The sequence below is a fragment of the Sorex fumeus genome, unplaced genomic scaffold (assembly GCF_029834395.1).
Source record: "Sorex fumeus unplaced genomic scaffold, SorFum_2.1 ptg000022l, whole genome shotgun sequence".
Taxonomy (NCBI): domain Eukaryota; kingdom Metazoa; phylum Chordata; class Mammalia; order Eulipotyphla; family Soricidae; genus Sorex; species Sorex fumeus.
Window position 1 is genome coordinate 4,970,400 of NW_026606079.1, and position 25,456 is coordinate 4,995,855.

General features: G+C 45.2%; 1 gene segment (V, D, J or C); it reads right to left on the reverse strand.

The window, feature by feature from the left end:
* The window catches only part of LOC130023158 (immunoglobulin heavy variable 1-2-like), an 86,194-nt gene extending 61,069 nt beyond the window's left edge, over positions 1-25,125 (reverse strand). The window contains 1 exon segment of the V gene segment in view: positions 25,049-25,125. Within this exon segment, the coding sequence occupies positions 25,049-25,094 (46 nt within the window).
* Between the last annotated feature and the right edge of the window lie 331 nt (positions 25,126-25,456).

A 25,456-nucleotide genomic window follows, 5' to 3' on the forward strand; every position in this document is an offset into this window, starting at 1 on the left:
CATTGAAGCTAATGGTATCTTCAAAGATGTCACGCCACTGGCCGAGCAAGTGAAAACAGAGATAGATAAATGAACCTATCTTAAACTAAGAAGCTTCTGCACCTCCAAAGAAACAGTGACCAAAATACAAAGACAGTCTACAGAATGGGAAAGGATATTCACCGAATACACATCTGACAAGGGGTTGATATAATGGATATATAAAGTACTGGTTGAACTCCACAAGAAGAAAATATCTAACCCCATAAAAAATGGGGCAATGAAATGAACAGAAACTTTCTCAAAGAAGAAATCCGAATGGCAAAAAAGCACATGAGAAAAATGCTCTACATCATTAATCATCAGGGAGATGCAAATCAAAACCATAATGAGATACCATCTCACACCTCAGAGACTGGCTCACATCCAAAAGAACAAAAGCAACCGATGCTGGTGCAGATGTGGCAAGAAAGGGACACTTCTTCACTGTTGGTGGGAATGCCTACTGGTTCAGCCCTTTTGGAAAACAGTATGGACGATTCTCAAAAAATTATAAATTGAGCTCCCATTTGACCCAGTAATACCACTCCTGGGAATATATCCCAAAGGGACAAAAATTTATAGGCGAAGTGGCATCTACACTTGTTTGTTCATTGCAGCACTCTTTACAATAGCCAGAATCTGGAAAAAAATCTGAGTGCCCAAGAACAGATGACTGGTTAAAGAAAATTTGGTATATCTACACAATGGAGTACTATGTAGCTGTTAGAAAAGATGAAACCATGAAATTTACATACAATTGGTACTACATGGAAAGTATCATAATAAGCGAAATGAGTCAGAAAGAGAGGGTTAGACATAAAAAGATTGCATTCTTCTGTGGGACATAAAGTAACAAAATAGTAGATTAATACCAAAGAATGGCCAAGATCAGTACCAGGAGGATTACTCCATGACTTAGAGGCCATCCTGGCATTCTAGGGGAAATGGCAGCTCAGATAGAGAAGGGAGCACCAAATAAAGGGTGTTTGGAGGATCCTCCAAGGATGGGAGATGCGTGTTGAAAGTAGACGATGGACCGAACATGATTGCCACTCAATGCCTCTTTTGCTTACCACAACACCCGAAAGGAGAGAGAAAGAACAAAAGGGAATGCCCTGCCACAGAGGCAGGGTGGGATGGGGGGTATTGGTGTGGGAGGGATACTTGGATCCATGGTGGTGGAAAATGGGCACTGGTGTAGGGATGGGTATTTGATCATTGTATAATCAAAACCCAAGAACAAAAATTTGTAAATATAGCACAGCGGTAGGGTGTTCGCCTTACAAGCGGCCAACATGGCCGACCCGAGTTCGATTCCTCCGCCCCTCTCGGAGAGCCCGGCAAGCTACCGAGAGTATTCGATATGCCAAACACAGTAACAACAAAGTCTCCAATGGAAGACTCGAGCAAATCGACGATCAACGGGAGGGCCTTTACCTTTACCTTTTACAACTATACCTCATGGTGTTTCACTAATAAAAATTAATAATAAAAAAGTCCATGAAAACCTAATTGAAATTTACAAAAAGCATTTATAAAATATCTACTTTTCACATTATCTTTAACCATGAAGTGGGCTAACAGCATGCCCGTATGTGTTCAGAGGGTCGGAGGAATACTGGGATTCGTGGTGGTGGGAAATGGGCACTGGTGGAGGGATGGGTATTTGATCATTGTATAATTAAAACCCAAGCACAAAATTTGTAAGTCTACAACTGTACCTCATGGTGTCTCACTGATAAAAGAAAAAGAAAGAAAGTTTTACAATGTAATATTGCAAGATTAGCTATGAGCACATAAGCAATCTTATCATAAATTAAAATTTTCTTTTAATTGTAATTGGGCTGGAGTGATAGCACAGCGGTAGGGTGTTTGCCTTGCACGCAGCCAACATGGCCGACCCGAGTTCGATTCCTCCACCCCTCTCGGAGAGCCCGGCAAGCTACCGAGAGTATCTCGCCCGCACGGCAGAGCCTGGCAAGATCCCCATGACGTATTCGATATGCCAAACACAGTAACAACAAAGTCTCCAATGGAGATGTCACTGGGCCCGCACAAGCAAATCGATGAACAACGGGAGGGCCTTTACCTTTTACCTTTACCTTTAATTGTAATTAAATTTACTTCTAAAATAATGTCAACTGCTCTAATTTTGAAAACTCTATTTAAAATATATTTTTTTAAAAAATAAATGTGATTATTGATATTTTGAATTAATTCCTACCATAAAATTATGGTCTTATTCATGTTCCTTCCTCTTTGTCCCAGTTTTATTTTACATTGTTTCTATTAGTTGTGATTTGAATAAAATATTTCACGTAAGTTCATATCTACATGTAATTTTTTCTAGCTCATAGTGTAATTTTTTCTAGTTCATGGTGTAATTTTTTCTAGTTCATAGTTCATAGTCCTTTTTTACATATTGAATATATATATATATATATATATATATACTGCAACTAAGTGTACTTTCACGTATCAACAGATGACACTATGAGTATGTGAGTATAATGATACCTTACTCTAATTTCTTTCTTTCATCCTCTGAGTAATATTGTGATTTACAGTGAATTTATATATACTTATACATATATGTGCAGTGTCCTCATTTTTGCAGAGCCAGGCAAGCTGTCCGTGGTCTATTTGATATGCCATATCCTGTAAAAAAAAATGGATCCCATTCCCCTGACCCTGAATAGGGCAGAGTCGAGAAGGATGTGAAAGGACAGGCGGATAAAATCCCAAGGCAGAAATAGGCTGCCAAAATGAAGAAAGAAAAATATGATTGTCTGTATTTTTAATGCACTTACGCTGGCATCTGATGCATCCATCGAGGACCTGATGGTACAAGCGCGAAAGATCAAGTACGACATCATTGGTCTGACCGAAATGAGAAGACATCAATCACATCACGCCGTTTTCGACACTGGAGAAGAACTGTTCCTTGGAACATGTGAGAAAAGAGGCTTCAGTGGTGTTGGTATCAATGTCAACACAAACTTAGCCATGAGCATTGATTCATTCGAATGCCTAACAACCAGAATCGGACGATTACACTTGAATAGATGTGGCACACTGCAGGCAGATTCTATATTTGTTGTCTATGCACCAACATCCAAATATGGTGAAAGATAAATTGAGAAGTTATACATGGAGCTGGAGAAGTTCTATAAAGAAGATCACACGTTCTACAAGATCATTGTCGGTGATTTTAATGCCAAGATAGGACCAAGAATATCAGCCTATGAACTCCACATTGGGACCTATGGCCTAGAATGGGATGAACAGGCTGACAGATTGTCTGAGTTCATAATGTCAACCAACACCTTCTGTTGGGTAACATTGCTTTGTCCTTCTACAAGAAGCTTAGGTTTATCTAGTTACACCCATCAATCTGGTTACACCCATCACAGTGCTCCTAAAGCACTTCCACTTCCATTGTGTTTATCTGTAAACAGTCTTCCCTATGCTCTCCTCCCCACCCAGTTAATCAGCTTTCCCCTTAATCAGACTGTTAATTTGTAAGATCAGTTTCCAAGAAATCTATGATTTTATATGTATGATTGAAATATTGCCTTTCTCCTCTCCTTATGCCTTATGAATAGTTTACCTTAAAGTAATATCCTTTTTGTACAGATACAGGAAGGCCGTTAACATTATGCTTTGTAACTTAGGATTTGATTGGCTTTGAATATTATTCACACCCGGGCATCTGCTTTCTCGACTTAAGCCTCAGTTGCCCTTAGTCCCTAACACCCCAAAAGCAGGGTTCCGACGAGGGACTGAATGGACCCAGGGCAAGCGGTGAGCTACCCTGGCAGCGAAATGGGCCAGGCCAAAGTGCCACGATTCTTAACTATAAGTTAAGAGTTTGATCATAGACAAATGCTGTCATGATCCAAAGGTAACGACAAGACTAGGATCCTGCTAGGGGTGGGAAAGACTATGTGGCCTGAGCACTGTAGTCTGAGATGGAGATGGCCCTAGGAGAGCAATTCTATAAGTTTAAGATATTTCTTACTGGATCCATACAAAATGATTTATATTATATATGCTTATATGCTTGTCGGGCAAGGAGAGGAGAGGCACGCCCATGGGATTCTGCTCTAGGGTGGGTCCTCCTGCTGAGGAAGGATCTGTCCTAGGAGCGGTCTTCCCTGAGGCTAAGATTTCTACTCCTATTGAGTTCTACCCCTATTGATTGTGACCGCACCTATGTCTAATTGTTTCCCCAATTCCTCTTGGAGAGAGATATAATGAGACTGTAGATTGGGCGGGGGGAGGGAGACAGAGAGAGACAGGAGCAGAGACAGAAGGAGAATGAAGTAGCTGGGGGAGGAAGAATGGGGAGCAGAGACAGAGATGAAGAGAGAATTGGAATAAGCTACGACTAATACCTACTAGCCTGGCCCTCGTTCCTTCCTCTGCCTGACCATCACCATCGACCTCCCCGGGTGGGAGAACGGTGAGACTACCGAATGCGGGCGGCAGGAGAGATAGAGCCACCGCCGCTGTGTGTATGCCATGCCCCCCCCCCCTTTGTGTGAGTTTACACAACCTTCCATGGTAACTCACAGTTCCAAAAGGCTGAATCTAAACGTTGGACATGGGAGTCTCCCGGTGGACGGTTCCACAATGAAATAGACCACATCATATTCAATCAGCAGTTTTGCCTAACCAATGTTGCTTTTGTCCCAAAATTCCAAACGGGATCGGACCACCGTCTCCTTCGTGCAAAATTCTACCTCACAGAACGAGCAGAAAAGAATGCAAAGTTTAAGAAGAGAACTCCCAGAACGACCAACAACTGGGAGCTCTTTGGCTCTGTGGCGGCAACATGGGAAGATGCCATCATTGACAACGTTGATGAGAAATATGATCGAATGATTCAGCACCTCCATGATTGTGCAAGGAATGCCAAGACAGAGAAAACCACAAAAAACCGCCCTTCTTCGAACACTCTTGAACTTATTCACCAACGTGGCTTGGCACATGCCTCAGGCAACCGCAAGCGAACGTCCGAGCTGGCAAAACAATGCAGAGAAGCCATCAAGGATGAATTCAAAGACAGGAGAGCAGCGGTGCTGGTAAATGCGGCAGAAGCTGGGAAAAGCATTTGTAATGCCCGCCAGTCCTTCACCAACTACAAGACCAAGATGACTGCCCTCCGGCATCCTGATGGATCTCTCACATCTTCCAGAAGGGCAATGGAGACGATTATTCATGACTTCTACTCAGATCTCTTTAATAGCCACGTCCACTTGCCCAAATACCACATTCTGCATGATGGATATGTCGTTCCCAATGTTATCCCTTCCGAAATCCAACATGCCATCTCATCAGTAAAGAAACAAAGAGCACCTGGCCCAGACAAGATCAGACCTGAATACCTGAAGAACTTACCATCAGTACTCATCAACACACTGGCTCAACTCTTCACACTCTACCTGTCTGAATGCAAGGTTCCATCCCAATGGAAAACCAGCAGGACTGTACTACTATACAAGAAGGGAGACTTCCACGACATTGGCAACTATTGCCAAATCTGCCTATTGTCTGTCATCTACAAACTCTTCACTCGAGTCATCCTAAATAGGATTAGCAGAACACTAGATGAAGGACAACCATGTGAATAAGCCGGATTCCGAAAAGGATTCAGTACCATCGACCATATCCACACGATTTCTAAGCTCATTGAGGTTCCTCAGGACTTCAAGATGCCACTCTGTCTAACATTCATTGATTTAAAGAAGACCTTTGATTCTGTTGAGACGGTAGCACTCATAGAAGCCCTAGCCAAGCAGGGTGCACAAACTATATACATCAGGATCCTTCGTGAGCTCTATTACGGATTCACTACCAAGATCTCACCATTCTACAAAGAAGTAATCATCCATGTCAAGAGAGGCGTTCAGCAGGGTGATACCATTTCACCAAAACTCTTCAGTGCCACCCTCAAGCACATCATGCGACGACTGGAATGAGAAAGAATGGGAATTAAGATAGATGGTCGGTCCAGAAACCATAAGGTACATTGAAGATAAAGTTGGCAAAACCCTCCATGACATTGAAGCTAATGGTATCTTCAAAGATGCCACGCCACTGACCGAGCAAGTGAAAACAGAGATAGATAAATGGGACTATCTTAAACTAAGAAGCTTCTGCAACTCCAAAGAAACAGTGACCAAAATACAAAGACAGTCTACAGAATGGGAAAGGATATTCACCGAATACACATCTGACAAGGGGTTGATATCCAGGATATACAAAATACTGGTTAAACTCCACAAGAAGAAAACATCCAACCCCATCCAAAAATGGGGCAATGAAATGAACAGAAACTTTCTCAAAGAAGAAATCCGAATGGCAAAAAAGCACATGAGAAAATGCTCTACATCATTAATCATCAGGGAGATGCAGATCAAAACCACAATGAGATACCATCTCACACCTCAGAGAATGGCCCTCATTCAAAAGAGCAAAAGCAACCAATGCTGGCGTGGATGTGGCGAGAAAGGGACACTCCTTCACTGTTGGTGGGAATGTCCACTGGTTCAGCCCTTCTGGAAAACAGTATGGACGATTCTCAAAAAATTAGAAATTGAGCTCCCATTTGACCCAGCAATACCACTCCTGGGAATATATTCCAGAGAGGTAAAAAGGTATAGTCGAAGTGACATCTGCAGTTGTTTGTTCATTGCAGCACTCTTTACAATAGCCAGAAACTGGAAGAAACCTGAGTGCCCAAAAACAGATGACTGGTTAAAGAAACTTTGGTACATCTACACAATGGAGTACTATGTAGCTGTTAGAAAAGATGAAACCATGATATTTACATACAAGTGGTACAATATGGAAAGTATCATGCTAAGCGAAATGAGTCAGAAAGAGAGGGATAGACATAGAAAGATTGCATTCATCTGGGGGATATAAAGTAGCAAAGTATGAGGTTAATACCCAAGAATAGCTGAGATCAGCACCAGGAGGATTACTCCATAACTTAGAGGCCAGCCGGGTATCATAGAGGAAAGGGCAGTTCAGATAGAGAAGGGAGCACCAAATAAAGGGTGTTTGGAGGATCCTCCCAGGAGGGGAAATGCATGTCGAAAGTAGACTATGGACTGAACATATTTGCCACTCAATGCCTCTTTTGCAGACCACAACACCCAAAAGGAGAGAGAGAACACAGGGGATTGCCCTGCCACAGAGGCAGGGGGGGATGGGGGGATGGGGGTGGGGGGATATTATCCATGGTGGTGGAAAATGGGCACTGGTGGAGGGATGGGTATCTGATCATTGTATAATCGAAACCCAAGCACGAAAAATTGTAAATCTACAACTGTAAAAAAAAAAAAAGAAAGAAACAAAAAAAAATTTTAAAAAAATTTAGAAGCACTCGGATGGGGGAGATGGGGGGTGGGAGGGATACTGGGATCCGTGGTGGTGGGAAATGGGTACTGGTGGAGGGATGGGTACTTGATCATTGTATAATTGAAACCCAAGCACAAAAATGTGTCAGTCTGCAACTGTACCTCATGATGTCTCACTAGTAAAAAAAAAATTTTAATAAAAAAATAAAATCTAAAAAAAAAAAGACAAAAAAAAAGAAGTGGAAAGAAGGGGAAAAGAGAAAGAGGTATGGAGAAAAAGAAAAAAAAGATAGATGGTCTGCAACTACACCACCTCCGCTTTGCTGATTACATTGTTCTAATAACACCAAACATCAGCCAAATGGCACAAATGCTGACCGACTTCGACCGTGAATGTGGAAAGGTCGGACTACAGCTGAATCTTACGAACACAATGTTTATGAGAAACAGCCTCGTTCCTGATGCCCCATTCGCTCTCAACGGAACGACAATCTCCGAATGCAACAGTTACATATTCCTAGGTCGAGAAATCAACATAATGAATGACCTGGCACCTGAGTTGCGCAGGAGGAAGAGAGCGGCTTGGAATGCCTCCAAGAGCATTGAAGAAATAACTAAGAGGACAAAGAACCTCCAGCTATGAGCTGAGGTTCCATCTCTTCGATTCCACTGTTCTTCCTGCATTAACATATGCCTCAGAGACCTGGGCCCTACGGAAACAGGATAAGAACGCTATTTGGGTCTCTCAAAGAGGAATCGAAAGAGCTATGCTTGGAATATCACGATTCACTCAAATGAGAGATAGAATCCGGAGTTCTGATCTCCGTCAACGCTCAAGAATCAGGGACGCTGTCTCATTTGCCACGGCATCAAAAATCAGATGGGCTGGACACGTAATGAGGTTTACAGACAACCACTGGACTAGAGCCATTACTGACTGGATTCCACAGGACGTCAAAAGATCGCGTGGACGCCCACCTACAAGATGGTCAGACTTCTTCAATACCCTGAATGATCAGTTTGAGGCTCTGCATGTTCCTAGAACGAACAGATGCCATTGGGCTACACTAGAACGCAACAGGGATGAATGGAGACGTTACTGGCACCTGCTCGAATAATTCGCTGAATAACGGGGGATTAAGTGATCAAGTGATCAAGTCCTCATTTTTGAACAAAGCTATAAAAACTCTTTGCATTTCCTTAACAGTCTGAAATAACAGTTTCACCTTGTTATGCTTGTATTTTAATTTGAAGGCATCAAGGCCACCTAATTGTGAGAAATTACTAATTGTGACATAAGTCATGTGATAAGAATTTTGGGAATTTTAATTCCAAATTACTAAGCTTCAGTCCTTGGGGGAAGGAGATTGCAAATTGCGGTTAATCACCAGGACCAACAAATAACGATTCACACTTATGGAATAAAATCTACATAAAAACTCAAGTGGATGGTGTTCAGAAATTGTGGGAAGTACCATACTCAGCTAGAGCATGGAGACTCATTGTCCCTCCTACAATACTTGCCCCATGCATCTCCTTCAGCTTACACTTTCACAGTTAGATACATTTTTCTTCCAAAATCATGCATTTTAATTTAGGTACTGTGAGTTACATATGTGCTATTACTAGAGTGGATGGTTCCACAATGAAATTGGCCACATCATAGTCAATAGACGGTTTTGTCTGACCGATGTCACTGTTGTCCTAAAATTCCAAACGGGATCAGACCACCATATCCTTTGTGCAAAATTCTACTTCACAGAGCGGGAAGAAAGGGCTGCAAAGTTTAAGAAGAGAATTCCCAGAATGACCAACTGGGAGCTCTTCGGCACTATTGCAGCAACATGGGAAGATGCTGTCATTGACAACATTGACGAGGAACATCGACTGGTTCAGTACCTCCATGATTGAGCAAGGAACGCCAAGAGAGAGATAACCACAAAATACGCCTGTCTTCAAAATTGTTGAGCTTATTCACCAATGTGGCTTGGCTCATGCCTCAGGCAACCGCAATAGAACTTCTGATCTCGCAAAGCAGTGCAGAGAATCTATAAAGGAAGACCTCAAAGAGAGAAGAACAACAGTTCTTGTAGATGCGGAAAAAGCCGGGAAAAGCATTTACAATGCCCGCCTGTCCTTCGCCAACTACAAGACCAAGATGACTACCTTGCGACATCCTGATGGATCTATCACATCTTCCAGAATGGCAGTGGAGAGATTATCCATGACTTCTACTCAGATCTCTTTGGTAACCACGTCCACCTGCCCACATACCAAATTCCGCAGAATATGTTGTTCCCAATGTTCTCCCTTCCGAAATTCGACATGCCATTTCCTTGGTAAAGAAACAAACAGCACCTGGCCAAGATAAGGTCAGACCTGAACACCTGAAGAACCTTCCATCAATACACTGGCTCAGCTTTTCACATGCTACCTGTCTGAATGCAAGGTTTTGTCCCAGTGGAAAACCAGCATGACTGTACTATTGTACAAAAATGGAGACATCCACAACAGTGGCAACTATTGCCCAATCTGCCTATTGTCTCTCTTCTACAAGCTGTTCACCTGAGTCATCCTGAATAGGATTGGCAGAACACTAAATGAAGGACAACCATGCGAGCAAGCTGGGTTCCTCAAAGGATTCAGTACTATCGACAATATTCACATTATAACCAAGCTCATTGAGGTTTCTCGGGAGTTCCAGATACCGCTTTGTCTAACATTCATTGATTTTAAGAAGGCCTTTGATTCTGTCGAGGCAGTAGAGGTCATCAAAACCCTAGTCAATCTGGGCATTCACACTGAATACATCAAGATCCTCCGTGAGCTGTATTAAGGATTCACTACCAGGATCTCACTGTTCTACAAAGAAGTGATCATCCATGTCAAGAGAACTGGAGGGGCCGGGCCGGGCGGGGCTGTCGGACCTTTGCCCCCTGACCCTGAAACAGCTCCTGAGGGCCAGTGGCGGGAGCCGAGGTTCCAGAACCTTCCAGGGCTTCTGAGTCAGGTACGGCTGCTCCCCCCTTCTCTCCTCCCCCCACATCTCTCTCTCCCTCTCCCCCCCTTGCATTTCTCTAAGTAAAGAATATTCTTGTGCGTTACTGAAAAAGTCAGAGTTCAAGTCATGTGTCCAATAAAGCTTAACTATTTTATCATATTCATTCCTATGCCCCAGGCCCAGGCAGTTGGTGCGGGCAGGTGGGAAGGACGAGGAGGGGCTGGATGGGCCGCAGGTACCTCTGGGCCAAGCAGGGCCAGAACCGCCACAGGAGGGGAGATGCGCAGCGGCCAGGCCTGGGGCGGAGACTGGGGTAGCCAGCGGCTAGGACTGGGCCTCCCGCCCCTGGGATCGCACGGGCAAGGACCTGCAGCGCGGCCACAGCGCTGGCCTACAGCAGGCAGGGGCCGGGTCGCAGGGGCGAGGCTTGCATGGGGCGTGTGGGGATCCACATGTCCTGCCCACGCCCTTTCGCACTTTGGCTCACAGGGAGCGAATGGGGGCCAGACCCTGGGCTTTTGCTGGGCACGCTGTCCCTGGGGACCGAGAGCAACCACAACCGTCGTGGAGGCGGGGGGCAGGTACCCACACCAGGCCAGTCTCCTCTCTGAGCGGGCAGCATTTGTGCTGCTTGGCTAATGTTTGGTGTTATTAGAACAATGACAACAGCAAAGCAGAGGTGGGGTAGTTGCCGACCAACTATCTTCACTCCCATTCCTTCCCATTCCAGTCCTCGCATGATGTTGTCAAGGGTGGCACTGAAGAGTTTTGGTGAAATGGTATCACCCTGCTGAACCCCTCTCTTGACATCGATGTTTACTTCTTTGTAGAATGGTGAGATCCTGGTAGTGAATCTGCAATAAAGTTCATGGAGGATCCTGATGTATTGAGTTTGAATGCCCTGATTGGCTAGGGCTTCAATGACCGCTTCTGTCTCAACAGAATCAAAGGCCTTCTTTAAATAAATGAACGTTAGACAGAGCGTCATCTTGAACTCCCGAGAAATCTCAATGAGCTTGATTATCCTGTGGACATGGTCAATGGTGCTGAATCCTTTACGGAACCTGGCTTGCTCTCATGGTTGTCCTTCATCTACTGTTCTGCCAATCCTATTCAGGATGACCCGAGTGAACAGCTTGTAGATGACAGACAATAAACAGATCGAGCAACAGTTGCCAATGTCATGGATGTCTCCCTTCTTGTACAGTAGTACAGTCCTGCTGGTTTTCCATTGGGACAGAAACTGGTATTCAGACAGGTAGCACGTGAAGAGCCGAGACAGTGTATTGACAGGTACTGATAGCAGATTCTTCAGGTGTTCAGATCTGACCTTGTCTGGTGTTCTTTAAAGTCCTTGTCTGGGCCGGGTGCTGTTCATTTCTTTACCGACAAAATGGTGTGTAGGATTTCGAAAGGGAGAACTTTGGGAACGACATATCCATCCTGCAGAATTTGGTATGTCGGCAGCTGGACATGGCTATTAAAGAGATTTGAGTAGAAGTTATGGATAATATTATCCATTGACCTTCTGGAAGATGTGATAGATTCATCAGGATGTCGGAGGGCAGTCATCTTGGTCTTGTAGTTGGCGAAGGACAGGCGGACATTACAAATACTTTTTCTGGCTTTTGCCTTATCTACAGCACTTCTGCTCTTCTCTCTTTGAGGTCTTCCTTGATAGCATCTCTGCACTGCTTTGCAAGCTCGGACATTCGCTTGCGGTTGCCTGAGGCATGCGCCAAACCATGTTTGTGAATAAGCTCAAGAGTTTTCGAAGACAGGCGTTTTTTTGTGCCTCTCTCTCTCTTAACTTATAGTTAAGCATTATGGCACTTTGGCCAGACCCATCTCGATGCCAGGGTAGCACATAGCTTACCGCTTGCCCTGGTTCCATCCAGTCCCTCATCGGGACCCTCGTTTTGGGGGCGCTAGAAAGTAATGGCAGCTGAGGGTTAGGTGAGAGATCAAATGCCTAGGAGGGAAATATCACTGAGAGTCACATTACAAAAGCTATGTCTTCTTGTGTCCATACAAAAAGGACATTGTTCTGAATAAACTATGAAAAGGACTTAGGTAGAAGAGAAAAAACAATATTTATAAGTCAACAGAGCACAAATAAAGACATTACAAATAAACACAGAGGAATGGGAACACTGTGAAGGGAGCAATCCAATAAGCCCAAACTACCTGAGGCTATGCAAGAAGGACAAAATAGTGTTATCCTACAGTTGCTGCCTTCTCATCTTGGTCAGACCAATGATGTCAATCTTTTGTGCTTGCACCATCAGGTCCTTGATGGATGCATTCGATGCCAGTGTATGTGCATTGACAGGTACAGGCAGTCATTTTTGTCCTTCTTCCTTTTGGCAGCCTATTTTGACCTTGAGATTTTATCAGACTCTCCTTCCTCATCTTTCTTATTGCTGCCGTATTGGTGGCTTTTTCAGGGTCAGGGAAAAGAGACCCATTGTATTTACTGTTTTTTGCCTATCAGATACTCCACGGATAGCTTGCCAGGTTCTTCCGTGCGGGTGGGATACTCTTGGTAGCTTTACAGGCTCTCTGAGAGGGATAGAGACTTTTAGGGCAGTCTCTAACCGCCTTTAGAGGTGTTCATATGGTTCAAACCATATTTGAACCCCATCGAATATGGTGCGGTGTTCTTGGAAGATGTGTATTAAGTGTTTTATTATGTGTCCAGGAAGCGGCCAGGAGCATGCCATTGGCTGGGTAGTGGAGGTAGTTGAGGTAGTGGAGGTCTGCTGATGAGGTATTTATCTGGTACTGGTAGGGTGGGGTTTCTGGGTGTGATCCCTGGGTTGCCGGAGATGGGTGGGTGCAGGCAGAGGATCTCTGTTTCCGGGTCCCATTGAGCCTGGATTCCAAGATCACAAAGTTCCATTTACCTGGTTCTGTGGGACTTCACTCATGCATGAGTCTCGGCCTGAGCTTCCGAAAAGCGACCTGGAGTGTGGCCGCAGCTGGGTAGTGGAAGTAGTGTAGAATTAATTAATCATCATAGATTACAAAATTACAAAGCTATTCATAATTGTTGAAATTTCATTTTCACTTCTTTTAAGAAATCTCCTTAGCATTTCTTATAGATATAGAACCAAATATTGCCATTCCAAACTAACCTTGAAACTGCGTTCCTCTCTGGGGACATCCAGCTCACACTGGTTGTTTCAAGTCTTGATATTGGCCATTCTAGATGGGCTTAGAAGACCCACCACTGTCATTCACATTATTTCCCTGACAGTCCTTGCTGATAAACACTCTCTATGCCTACAGCCCACAGGGATGCCGCCTCTAGGGAAGTCTCTGTGCATGTACCCACACCATTTTATGACAAGGGACTTACAGTCAGGGATTTCCTGGTATGGAGCTTTGTGAGTACTATCAGTAGCTTAGATATTAAGGTCTAATTATGGTGTGTGATGGGTAATCTTTTCCTCCCTTTTCATCTGTTATCTTATTTTTTAGTGTAATTTGCCTTGCCAGGTAAAATTTTTTATTGATTGTTTTTTGGTTTGTTTATTTGATTTTACTTTTTCTATGTGATTTCCAATCAGACTCAAATGATTGATTATACTTCTCAGATCAGTAATGACAATTCAGCCTACGTTTTACTCAATGTTCCTAAAGAGTTTGGCGCAATCTTCAGGCCATTAGTGAACCTAAAATAATATTCTGGAAATGATCTGAGACATGGATTCAGTTGCTTTTTGTTATTTATTTGTGCATTTTCCTTGCTCTCCTCGAACATTCAAGCAACCCCTTGCCAACAATTGCTGTGGTAGATTTAAGAAATTATCTCTGGGCTGCAGGTTTCATTCAATTGTGTGATCCTTTATGTATATTCTTAAAACAAGCACATAGTTTACAGAAATCTGTGAAGCTCTGGCCAGCACCAGAGCCCACCCTGCTCATTCCACCCTAACTCAGGCCCTGCCAGTCCCACTGAGATTATGTCGCAGGCACCTGTACCTGCCTGAAGTTCTAGAGTCACAGCACTGGTCAGATATTGTGAGCAGAGCACACATCCATGTCCAGATCACCCAACGCCTACCCCCCTAATCCCACGGAGCTCCAGGAATAATGAAACACGGAGAAATATTATGATTTCAATGGCTGGGGATCAAATCAGCTAAACACTCAGGTACATCATAACATTCGATGCTCTCTGTGGAAGACCTGAGAGTAACACTTCTCTCAGTGGTCATTGAGCCTCAGAAAGCACTGTTAGGAAGACCCAAAAATCTCAATGAATGAATGAAGGAGTTAATGAAAATATCATTTCAGGGCTAGAGGGAATGTGCAGTGGACAAAGTGCTGGTCTTATGCATGACCGGCCAGGGTTTGATTATGGCTTGGCGGTGGGAACTGGGGCCATTGGTGGAGGGAAGATCACATGGATGGGACTGGTGTTGGCATGCTGAATACCTGAAACAACTGTATTGTGAAGAACTTTCCAAATAAGTGTTTAAAGTAAGAAAGGATAGAGAGACAGAGACAGAGACAGTTAGAGATGACAATTTCCATCAATGACGAAGTATAAACAGGTCAGTTCAGACTGAGCTCATGCCGGGGTTTGCAGTGGCAAGGGGATTTGGGGCAAGGGTCTGTCAGAAGCCCTCCAGTTCCTTCCGACCGACTCTCTTTGAGCCCGGCGCCCCCAGACAGCCCGAGTGGGCGCGGCCGCTGGACGGGTCAGTGGGAGCCAGTGTCCACTCAGGCCTGTACCAGGGCTCCCTGTGTCCAAGCTGGGCCGCGGGGTCATTTGGGCAGTGCTGCCCGTGGCCTCCCCCGCCCGGCCGAGAAGAACCCAGACGTGCGTCTGGATCAGACTCTTCCCCAAGGTTCTCCCCGATGCCCTGAGGCTCTGGGTCCTGCTCCCTAACGGTCACCCGAGCCGGCCTGAGTCCGACCTGACGTGAGTGTTCTCGGGGGCGTCCGGTGGTCACTTTTTCACCTCCCCAGGGGTGTTCCGAGGCCTGGGGGTGCCCCTGGCCCGTCCCAAGACGCTCAGCACCGTGTGGGCTGCAATGAGGCGTGTCCAGTCAGGGGGACGCTGCCTGGCCACTGCTGTGCTGACTGGGTCCCCGTCATCAGAGGGGTCTGTTCCGTCCCCAAACCAGGTCTGGGCTGAGTCCACACGTGCACAAAGATGCCTGCGTAGGGACCAGGATACCTCAGAGATCCTCTCAGACGCCCAGAGTCCCCTTCAGCCCACAGGGCACCTGCTGCACCTGGGGGTGCTAACCTGTGAGGGGACACGGGGCGTGGGAGTCCCCTGAGGGCCCTGGTCACCTCAGCCAGGACAGGAGACCTTCGCCAAGAGCCGCTCTCATGGGAGCCAATCATATAGGTCCGTCCCAGGTGCGGGTTCGTGTAGGAGGTTTGTGGGGAAGGTCTCTGGGGTAGGTAGGAGGGTCGTACTGGTGTAATCTGTTCTCAGGGAACACATTTGTCTCTATTGACTCAGTGTACCTTGGTTGATTTTGATATTCATGAGGAAGAATCATAGCTGAAGACCTGTCCCAAACTGCGGGAGATCAGGTGGGTGATGCAGGGTCCAGTGCTCACCGAGTGAGGAGTGTCCAAGTCCGTGACAGTGCTTATTTGTGAGTCTGACCCCTGCGCTATCCCTAACTCTGAGCAGAGTTCCTCTTCTGAGGGACAGTTCCACCAGGCCACCCCCCTCAGGTGACCCACCGCTGAGGAGCACAGAAACCACGAGTCCTGACCTAGGGTTCATATCAGAGTTTGGATACCTCCATGCTCTGTATTTGAGAGTTAGATTTCCCCGCAATAGGAATCATTCCTCAATAAAGTAATCTCATCAACAACCTCTGTAGGCTTGTAGAGTCTCAAGCAGTACTTGAAATTGTCTTTGAATTATTGCCATTATCTTTTTTGTTGTTGTTGTTTAATTCTACTCATAATATCAGTATTTATGAACAGTTCAGCCTGCCATGCACAAAGTCCTTCCCTCGGATAATTTCATTTGTTTTAATTGAATCAGGGAAACCGAGGACCTGAGGTAACACCCACTCACCCCCCTGTGCCTCCTTCTGGGCTGCAAACTTTGTGGGGACCTGAGCGCCCCCTGCTGCTCAGTCTTCTTCCATTATTTCAGTGACTAATCACCTTGCAATATCTGGATTTCTGGAGGCTCCTTGAAGGGCTGCCACCAGATCACTGTCTCCACCTCATTCCTCTGTAGGTCCTGCAACTCACCTCCGCTCTGAGCACCGGGAAATCATATCTGGATGCGAATATGGTGCACAGCTAGGACCGAGTCCAGGTCAGGCCCAGACACAATCTGTCTAAAGTTTGTCCAAGTCAGGATCCGCGGGAAACCGTTTCTGCCCCGTCCTCACTCACGGTCCAGACAAGGGCTGTCCCAGAGGAAATTGCATCTAACACAGAATTTGCACACCCACAAGAAGGACATCAGGATTACATGAATATTTAGTGAGTAAAAAGGAGGGTAAAACCAAATAATTGATCCATGAAAGAATTCCTTGTGTATTTTAATGTTTCTACGGGAATTATACAATTTTCTCAGTCATCATCCATGATATTGAACCTGTAAAAATCCTGACTGTAGGTATGAAGCAGATACATTAGCTGATTAAACACAAAGCTATCATAATATCTAATAAGTAAGTTTTATTGATGTACTATGCAGAGGAGAATTTAACTTTGATCCATGAACTTGATTACCATTATCAACATTGTCATTAGAATAATTAAGGTGGGATAGTCCGTTGTTAGTAACATGAAACCAGTACACCAGGACAATAATAATTCCGAGATCTTTTCCCAACTTTGCAGAGACCTCTCTTAGCTGATGCCATCAGTATGAGAGAGATTCCCTTCACGGTAGTCAGCCCCCGGCATTCCTCTCTGCCAACTGCTGGGGATCTTTTCTCTCTCCTGCCCTTACTGAGGTGGGTTTCCACTATGTCACTTAATCACTTAAATCATGTAACTTCCTGTTAGTTGTCGATTTGCTCGAGCGAGCGCCAGTAACGTCTCCACTTGTCCCTGTCGCGTGCTAGTGTAGCCCAATGGCATCTGTTCGCTCTAGGAACATGAAGAGCCTCAAAAACCGATCTTTCATGATCTTCACAAGAAGTCTGACCATCTGGTAGGTGGGCGGCCACGCGGTCTTTTGACATCCCATGGAATCCAGTAAGTAACAGCTCTAGTCCAGCGGTCATCTTTAAATCTCATTACGTGACCAGCCCATCTGATTTTTGACACCTTAGCAAATGAGACAGCGTCCCTAATTCTTGATCGTCGACAGATGTCGGAACTCCGGATTTTTTCTCGCATTTGAGTGAAACGTGATATTCCAAGCATAGCTCTTTCTATTCTTCTTTGGGAGACCTGAATAGCGTTCTCATCCTGATTGCATACGGCCCAGGTCTCTGAGGCATATGTTAATGCAGGAAGAACAGTAGAATCAGAGAGATGTGCCCGGAACCGGAGGTTCCTCGTCCTCTTAGCTATTTCTTCGACGTTCTTGAAGGTGTTCCAAGCCGATCTCTTCCTCCTGCGCAGCTCGGGTTCCAGGTCATTTGTCATGTTGACTTCTCGACCTAGGTACACATAACTGTTGCATTCGGAGATGGTTGTTCCATTGAGAGCGAATGGAGCATCAGGAATGAGGATGTTTCTCATAAACATTGTCTTCGTAAGACTCAGCTCTAGTCCTACCTTTCCACACTCATGGTCCAAGTCAAACAGCATTTGTGCCGCTTGGCTGATGTTTGGTGTTATTAAAACAGTGTCATCAGCAAAGCGGAGTTGGTGTACTTGCAGACCATCTATCTTCACTCCCATTCCTTCCCATTCCAGTCATCGCATGATGTTCTCGAGGGTGGCACTGAAGAGTTTCGGTGAAATGGTATCACCCTGCCGCACCCCTCTCTTGACATCAATGATCACTTCTTTGTAGAATGGTGAGATCCTGGTAGTGAATCCGCAATACAGCTCACGGAGGATCTTGATGTATTGGGCTTGAATGCCCTGATTGACTAGGGCTTCAATGACCGCTTCCATCTCAACAGAATCAAAGGCCTTCTTTAAATCAATGAACGTTAAACAGAGTGGCATCTTGAACTCCCGAGAAACCTCAATGAGCTTGGTTATCTTGTGGATATGGTCGATGGTGCTGAATCCTTTGCGGAACCCGGCTTGCTCGCATGGTTGTCCTTTATCTAGTGTTCTGCCACTCCTATTTAGGATGAGTCGAGTGAACAACTTGTAGATGACAGACAATAGGCAGATCGGGTGATAGTTGCCAATGTCATGGATGTCTCCCTTTTTGAACAGTAGTACAGTCCTGCTGGTTTTCCATTGTGATGGAACCTTGCATTCAGACAGGTAGCTAGTGAAGAGCCGAGCCAGTGTATTGATGAGTACTGACGGCAGGTTCTTCAGGTGTTCAGGTCTGACCTTGTCTGGGCCGGGTGCTGTTTGTTTCTTTACCGATGGAATGGCGTGTCGGATTTCGGAAGGGAGAATGTTGGGAACGACATATCCATCCTATGGAATTTGGTATGTCGGCAAGTGGACATGGCTATCGAAGAGATTTGAGTAGAAGTCATGGATAATTTTCTCCATTGCCATTCTGGGGGATGTGGTGGATCTATCAGGACGTCGGAGGGCAGTCATCTTGGTCTTGTAGTTGGCGAAGGACAGGCGGGCGTTACAAATACTTTTCCCAGTTTCTGCCGTGTCTACTAGTACTTCTGCTCTTCTCTCTTTGAGGTCTTCTTTGATCGCATCTCTGCACTGCTTTGCGAGCTCGGACGTTAGCTTGCGGTTGACTTAGGCATGTGCCAAACCACGCTGGCGAATAAGCTCAAGAGTTTTCGAAGACAGGCGTTTTTTTGTGGCTATCTCTCTCTTGGTGTTCATCGCACATTCATGGAGGTGCTGAACCAGTCGATCATATTGCTCGTCAATGTTGTTAACAATGGCATCTTCCCATATTGCCTCAATAGTGCCAAAGAGTTCCCAGTTGGTGATCGTTCTGGGAGTTCTCTTTTTGAACTTTGCAGCCCTTTCTCCCCGCTCTGTGAAGTAGAATTTTGCACGAAGGAGATGGTGGTCTGATCCCGTTCGAAATTTTGGGACAACAGTGACATCGGTCAGGCAAAACCGTCGATTTTATATGACGTGGTCTATTTCGTTGTGGAATCGTCCACTGGGAGACTCCCATGTCCAACGTTTAGATTCTGCCTTCTTCAACTGTGAGTTACCGTGGATGATATTGGTTGATATGATGAACTCAGACAGTCTCTCAGCCTGTTCATTCCATTCTAGGCCATGGGTCCCGATGTGAAGTTCTTCAGCTGATCTTCTCATTCCTACCTTGGCATTAAAATCACCCACAATGATCTTGTAAAAGGTGTGGTCTTCTTCTTTTTTTTTTTAAATAAAAATAAATTTTTATTTCATCAAGCATCAGGAATATTCAACCCTCTAAATGAAAATTTGGGGAATAGTACCTGTTAGGAGCAATCTAATCTGTTCTTTCACCTTAAAATGTGTGAGACGATTTGACAATTGCATTTAGTTTATCTGTATGAGTTTCCCAGAATTTCTCTTTTAAAATTTTGGCCACACTGAGCAGTTTTCAGGGCTTACTCCTGGTTCTGTGCTCAGGGATCAAACCTGCAGTGCTCAGGGGATGATATGGGTTGTCAGGGAGAGAATCTGCTGAACTATTGCTCCAGACACAACATTTATAGTTTTGATAATTTTTTCAACTGGCCAGAATAGAATAGTTCTGCCTACTAAGCTAAATGATAGGTCATACTACCTTGGGTCTTAGACACAAAGAAGGATAATAACTCTAGAATGAAGGGTAGCATTTTGTGTTTTTCTTCTGCAAAGAAACAAGTTTTAGATTGCTTCTCAAAATGGACACTAAAATTCAGCATCTGTAAAATAAATTTTGGTTCATTCTTTGTCTCTTTGGGCTAATACTGTCTGAAGCAATTAAGAGAGCATTATTTTCCCAGATATTTCTTGTAATATAGGACAAAAACACTAAGTAGACAGCACTCAGTGTTGCTGCAAGATGCACTGGCATGTTGGAAACAGCTAGTTTCTAAAACCCCCATGCTCATCCTAAGTTACAGTTCTTTATAGAACTTCTCCAGCTCCATGTAGTACTTCTCGATTTCTCTTTCATCATAATGAGATGTTGGTGCGTAGACGTACAGACGATCATTTTTGTCTTCCTTCATTGTGGCAGCCTAGTTCGGCCTTGAGATTTTTTCGGCATCTCCTTTCTCAGTAACTACAACGTGTTAAACCAGTAACTTCATCTGGTCTCATTCCACTATGTCATTATGGAAATTTCCACCCCATTATCTAGTTGCTCCAGTCCAGCATTGTGTTATTGTTTTAGTGTCTCCCAGGAAAATGTATTACATGATTAGGAATGAGTAAGAACTTTAAGATGACGAGTACAGTGGTTGTTGCCTTGAGAACTTGGGGAATTCCGGGTGACATCTGAGATTGGCTCCATGTACAGAGAAAGAAATGAGGGTAGACTGAGATACTGCACCATAGTAAGCAGCAGCTTAATATCCAGGGACCCACATAGGTGTCTGTTTGGGGGCACAGACAGGAAAAGTGCATCAGAAACAGTCACAGAAGCTTCATTTCTGGAATTGACCCCCTGTGAAAGTTCCTTTGCCTGTCATAGATTTGTGTTGGCACACATGTTCTCGAAGCTGGCCCTGAGTTAGGGTCTTTGTTTTCTTGATCTTCTTGGCCTCTGTTGGAACAGATTTGTGCCCATATTTGGAATAAAATTCTAACAGGGTTGTATAAGAATCAGTAGGGCTGTGGGTGGGCAATGTTCCCCTTGGAGAGGGAACAAAGGGTGTCACTGTGGGGGCTCTGAGCCCAGTTCCCTGATTCATAAATTGTTAATTCACCACTACTAATGTAATTTGGGGATATTTCAAAGGGAAATATTGAGATGTAGGGACAGCATAATAAGTAAAACTAATACTACATCTTCTGCTTCCCCCAGATGTCCAGGAAGACTGTGGGCAAACAGACATGTGGCAGCTCGTCCCGTGGCCTCTAACATATCTTCATGGAGTCTCCATGGGCTAATGGAAGATGTGCTTATTTCTCAAATTACCGATTCTCTAGGGTTTTCTTTGTTTGTTTTTGCTTTTTGGATCACACCTGGCTATACACAGGGGTTACTCCTGGCTCATACACTCAGGAATTACTCCTGGTGGTGGTTGGGGGACCATATGGGATGCTGGGAATCGAACCTGGGTCGGCCGCATGCAAGGCAAAAGTCCTATCCTCTGTGCTTATTGCTACACCCGCCGATTCTCTAGTTTTTATTTCTGGGTTTTGTCACTTTTCTTTAGGTTCTTAAAACCAGGCTAATTTTAATGTTAAGAGTCCAGGCATTTCTCCCTCAGTATCTGTCCTCTCTGCCAACAGATACCAAGTGGAATTATTTGGTTATTCATTTTGCATCTCAAAATACTTCCAAATCTGGCTCAATAAATGGCATTTATTTCCTAGGGATTTTAATCACTTAATCACTTAACTTCCCATTAGTCATCAATTTGCTCGAGGGGGCGCCAGTAACTTCTCCATTTGTCCCTGTCGCGTGCTAGTGTAGCCCAATGGCATCTGTTCGCTCTGGGAACATGAAGCGCCTCAAAATGATCGTTCATGATCTTGACGAAGAAATCTGACCATCTGGTAGGTGGGTGGCCACGCAGTCTTTTGACATCCCGTGGAATCCAGTCAGTAACAGTTCTAGTCCAGCGGTCGTCTTTAAATCTCAGTACGTGACCAGCCCAACTGATTTTTGACACCTTGGCAAATGAGACAGCGTCCCTGATTCTTGATCGTTGACAGATGTCCGAACTCCGGATTTTTTCTCGCATTTGAGTGAAACGTGATATTCCAAGCATAGCTCTTTCTATTCTTCTTTGGGAGACCTGAATAGCGTTCTCATCTTGTTTGCGTAGGGCCCAGGTCTCTGAGGCATATGTTAATGCAGGAAGAACAGTAGAATCAAAGAGATGTGTCCGGAGCCGGAGGTTCTTCATCCTCTTAGCTATTTCTTCGACGTTCTTGAAGGTGTTCCAAGACGCTCTCTTCCTCCTGCGCAGCTCGGGTTCCAGGTCATTTGTCATGTTGACTTCTCGACCTAGGTATACATAGCTGTTGCATTCGGAGATGGTAGTTCCGTTGAGAGCGAATGGGGCATCAGGAACGAGGATGTTTCTCAAAAACATTGTCTTCGTAAGATTCAGCTGTAGTCCTACCTTTCCACACTCACGGTCAAAGTTGGCCAGCATTTGTGCCGCTTGGCTGATGTTTGGTGTTATTAAAACAATGCCACCAGCAAAGCGGAGGTGGTGTACTTGCCGACCATCTATCTTCACTCCCATTCGTTCACATTCCAGTCGTCGCATGATGTTCTCGAGGGTGGCACTGAAGTGTTTCGGTGAAATGGTATCACCCTGCCAAAACCATCTCTTGACATCAACGATCACTTCTTTGTAGAATGGTGAGATCCTGGTAGTGAATCCGCAATACAGCTCACGGAGGATCTTGATGTATTGGGCTTGAATGCTCTGATTGGCTAGGGTTTCAATAACCACTTCCGTCTCAACAGAATCAAAAGCCTTCTTTAAATCAATGAACGTTAAACAGGGCGGCATCTTGAACTCCCGAGAAACCTTAATGAATTTGGTTATCATGTGGATATGGTCGATTGTAACTACAACTGGTCTCATTCACCTAAGGATTTTACGGCAGGTGAATTAAGGTGCCACCTCTCCTCAGATGGAGGCGCTGGTTTCTGGCATTGCCAACAGGGTCCCCTTAACCTTGCTCAGGAACCACTGCTGCTGCCCCTCAGGGATCAGTTCCTCTGCACACATTCCCCTGGTGTCTCTGCACTCTCCGAGTGAAGCTTCTCCTCAGCACAGACATGATTCTTCCAAGGTCAGAGGTCACAAGGACAGATGGAGAGTCACGCACATTTCATGCTACTGCATCATGGTCACAGAGGAAAGTCACAGCAAAGTTGGGAAAGGACACGGACAAGCTCTCATTACACAAAACCATGTGGCCCTTGACTTCTGACCGTGGCCATTAGCCTAGTGTGACCTTCTCCACTCCCAGTGTCCAGTGGCGAGATTCCAGCTCAGGAATACAGAGATGCAAATACGCACACGGGACCTCACCCACAGCTTCTCAGAAAGGATCTCCCAATACCTGGATTCCGTCTTAGAGAAAAGGATTTTCTGTTGGCACATAGCAGATGAATATGTGCATATTTAGATGCTTGGATTATTTCTATTTTACACATTAGTCCGGAGTTCGATTCCTCCGCCCCTCTCGGAGAGCCCGGCAAGCTACAGAGTATTCGATATGCCAGACACAGTAACAACAAAGTCTCCAATGGAGACGTTACTGGGCCCGCTCGAGCAAATCGATGATCAACGGGAGGGCCTTTACTTTACTTTACTTTACACATTAGTCCCAGGAATGTCCCTGTATTTTCAGGCACAAACCACAGAAATGAGGTCAGGAAATGACTCTGATGCACTTGGGTCACTCTTCCCCACAGCTGGTGTCCTGTGTCCCATATCCTGCCAAGTGCCACCTGTGTGATGCTGAGAAGAGGAAATGAAGTTCAGCATAGAACTCTGTCCACTTAAATTTTCCAAAGAACAACTTTCTTTTGCCCTAAAATGTAGAATAATCAAAGATATTGCTGGAGCTGGAGCTATGGTCCCTAATCTACAATGGTCCCAGCACACACTGACATGTGTTAGCTCCTATGACAAGTGTGAAACACAAGGAGCTCAGCCACACATGAAACAGGAGTGAAGGACTGTTCTTGAGGAAACAGTCCAAGAACCTGCTAAGCCCCCCGCAAATCCTTAAAAGTGATTCTTCCTCTAGCATCTGGGAAGCACCAGTGTACAATCCAACAAGAATATATGAGTAACTGCAGGTATTCTAGAGAGAAGCCATCTTCATCTTGGCTGTTGCTGAAGGACAGAGAGAGATCCTGAGCCTTTCCCTCAAATGCAGCCTGGCCCTGTGAGCCCCATTCTGTGTCTCAGACCCTGACTCTCTGAGGAGGAAGTCAGGAGGATCAGCCTCCCTTGTCATCTCCTCACCCGGCAGAGCTGCCTCCCCCTCAGGTTTCTGACACACTCAGGATGTGGTTGTCACACTGTGTCACTCGCACAGTAATACATGGCCGTGTCCTCAGTGCTCAGCCTGCTTAGTTCCATGTAGGCTGTGTCCTTGGACTTGTCTGTAGTGAGTGTGAGTCTGCCCTGGAACTTCGGTGCATAGTATGTAGCACCAGAGTTAGGGTATATACTTCCCATCCACTCGAGCCCTTGTCCCGGGGCCTGCCGCACCCAATGCATGTAGTAGTTGGTGAAGGTATATCCAGATGCCTTGCAGGAGGTCTTGACTGATGTCCCAGGTTTTCCCACCTCAGCCCCCGACTGCACCAGCTCTACCTGGGAGTTCACACCTGTGGACAGCAGACAGGAGTGGGTGTACTCTACTTGACTGGCACTGTTCCTTCACCCCAAGGCATGGGGACGCTTACCTGCAGCCACTGCCAGAAGGAAGAGAATTCTCCAGGTCCAGTCCATGGTGGGGACCGTGCACTCAGGGGCTTCTGAAGGTGTGGCTGTGTCGGCTGTGTGATGTTCTCGGGACACAGACACATATGTATTTAACTCAGTGTCCCTCGTATAATTTGCATATTCATGAGGATGAGAATTCATAGATGAAGACCTGGTCCAACCTTAAAAGAGGCTGTTGGAAGTCACCGGGTCCATTATCAAGGGGAGTGAAGGGGTCCACGTTCTGATCCTTGTTTGAGGAAATGAGACTCTGTCCTGAATTCACTGAAACAAAAGTAGTAAAAAACGTCAAACTAAAAGAGGATTTAAGTCTTTAAGTAAAGACTTTAATAGCACTGTCCTCCTGTTGTTCATCGATTTTCTCAAGG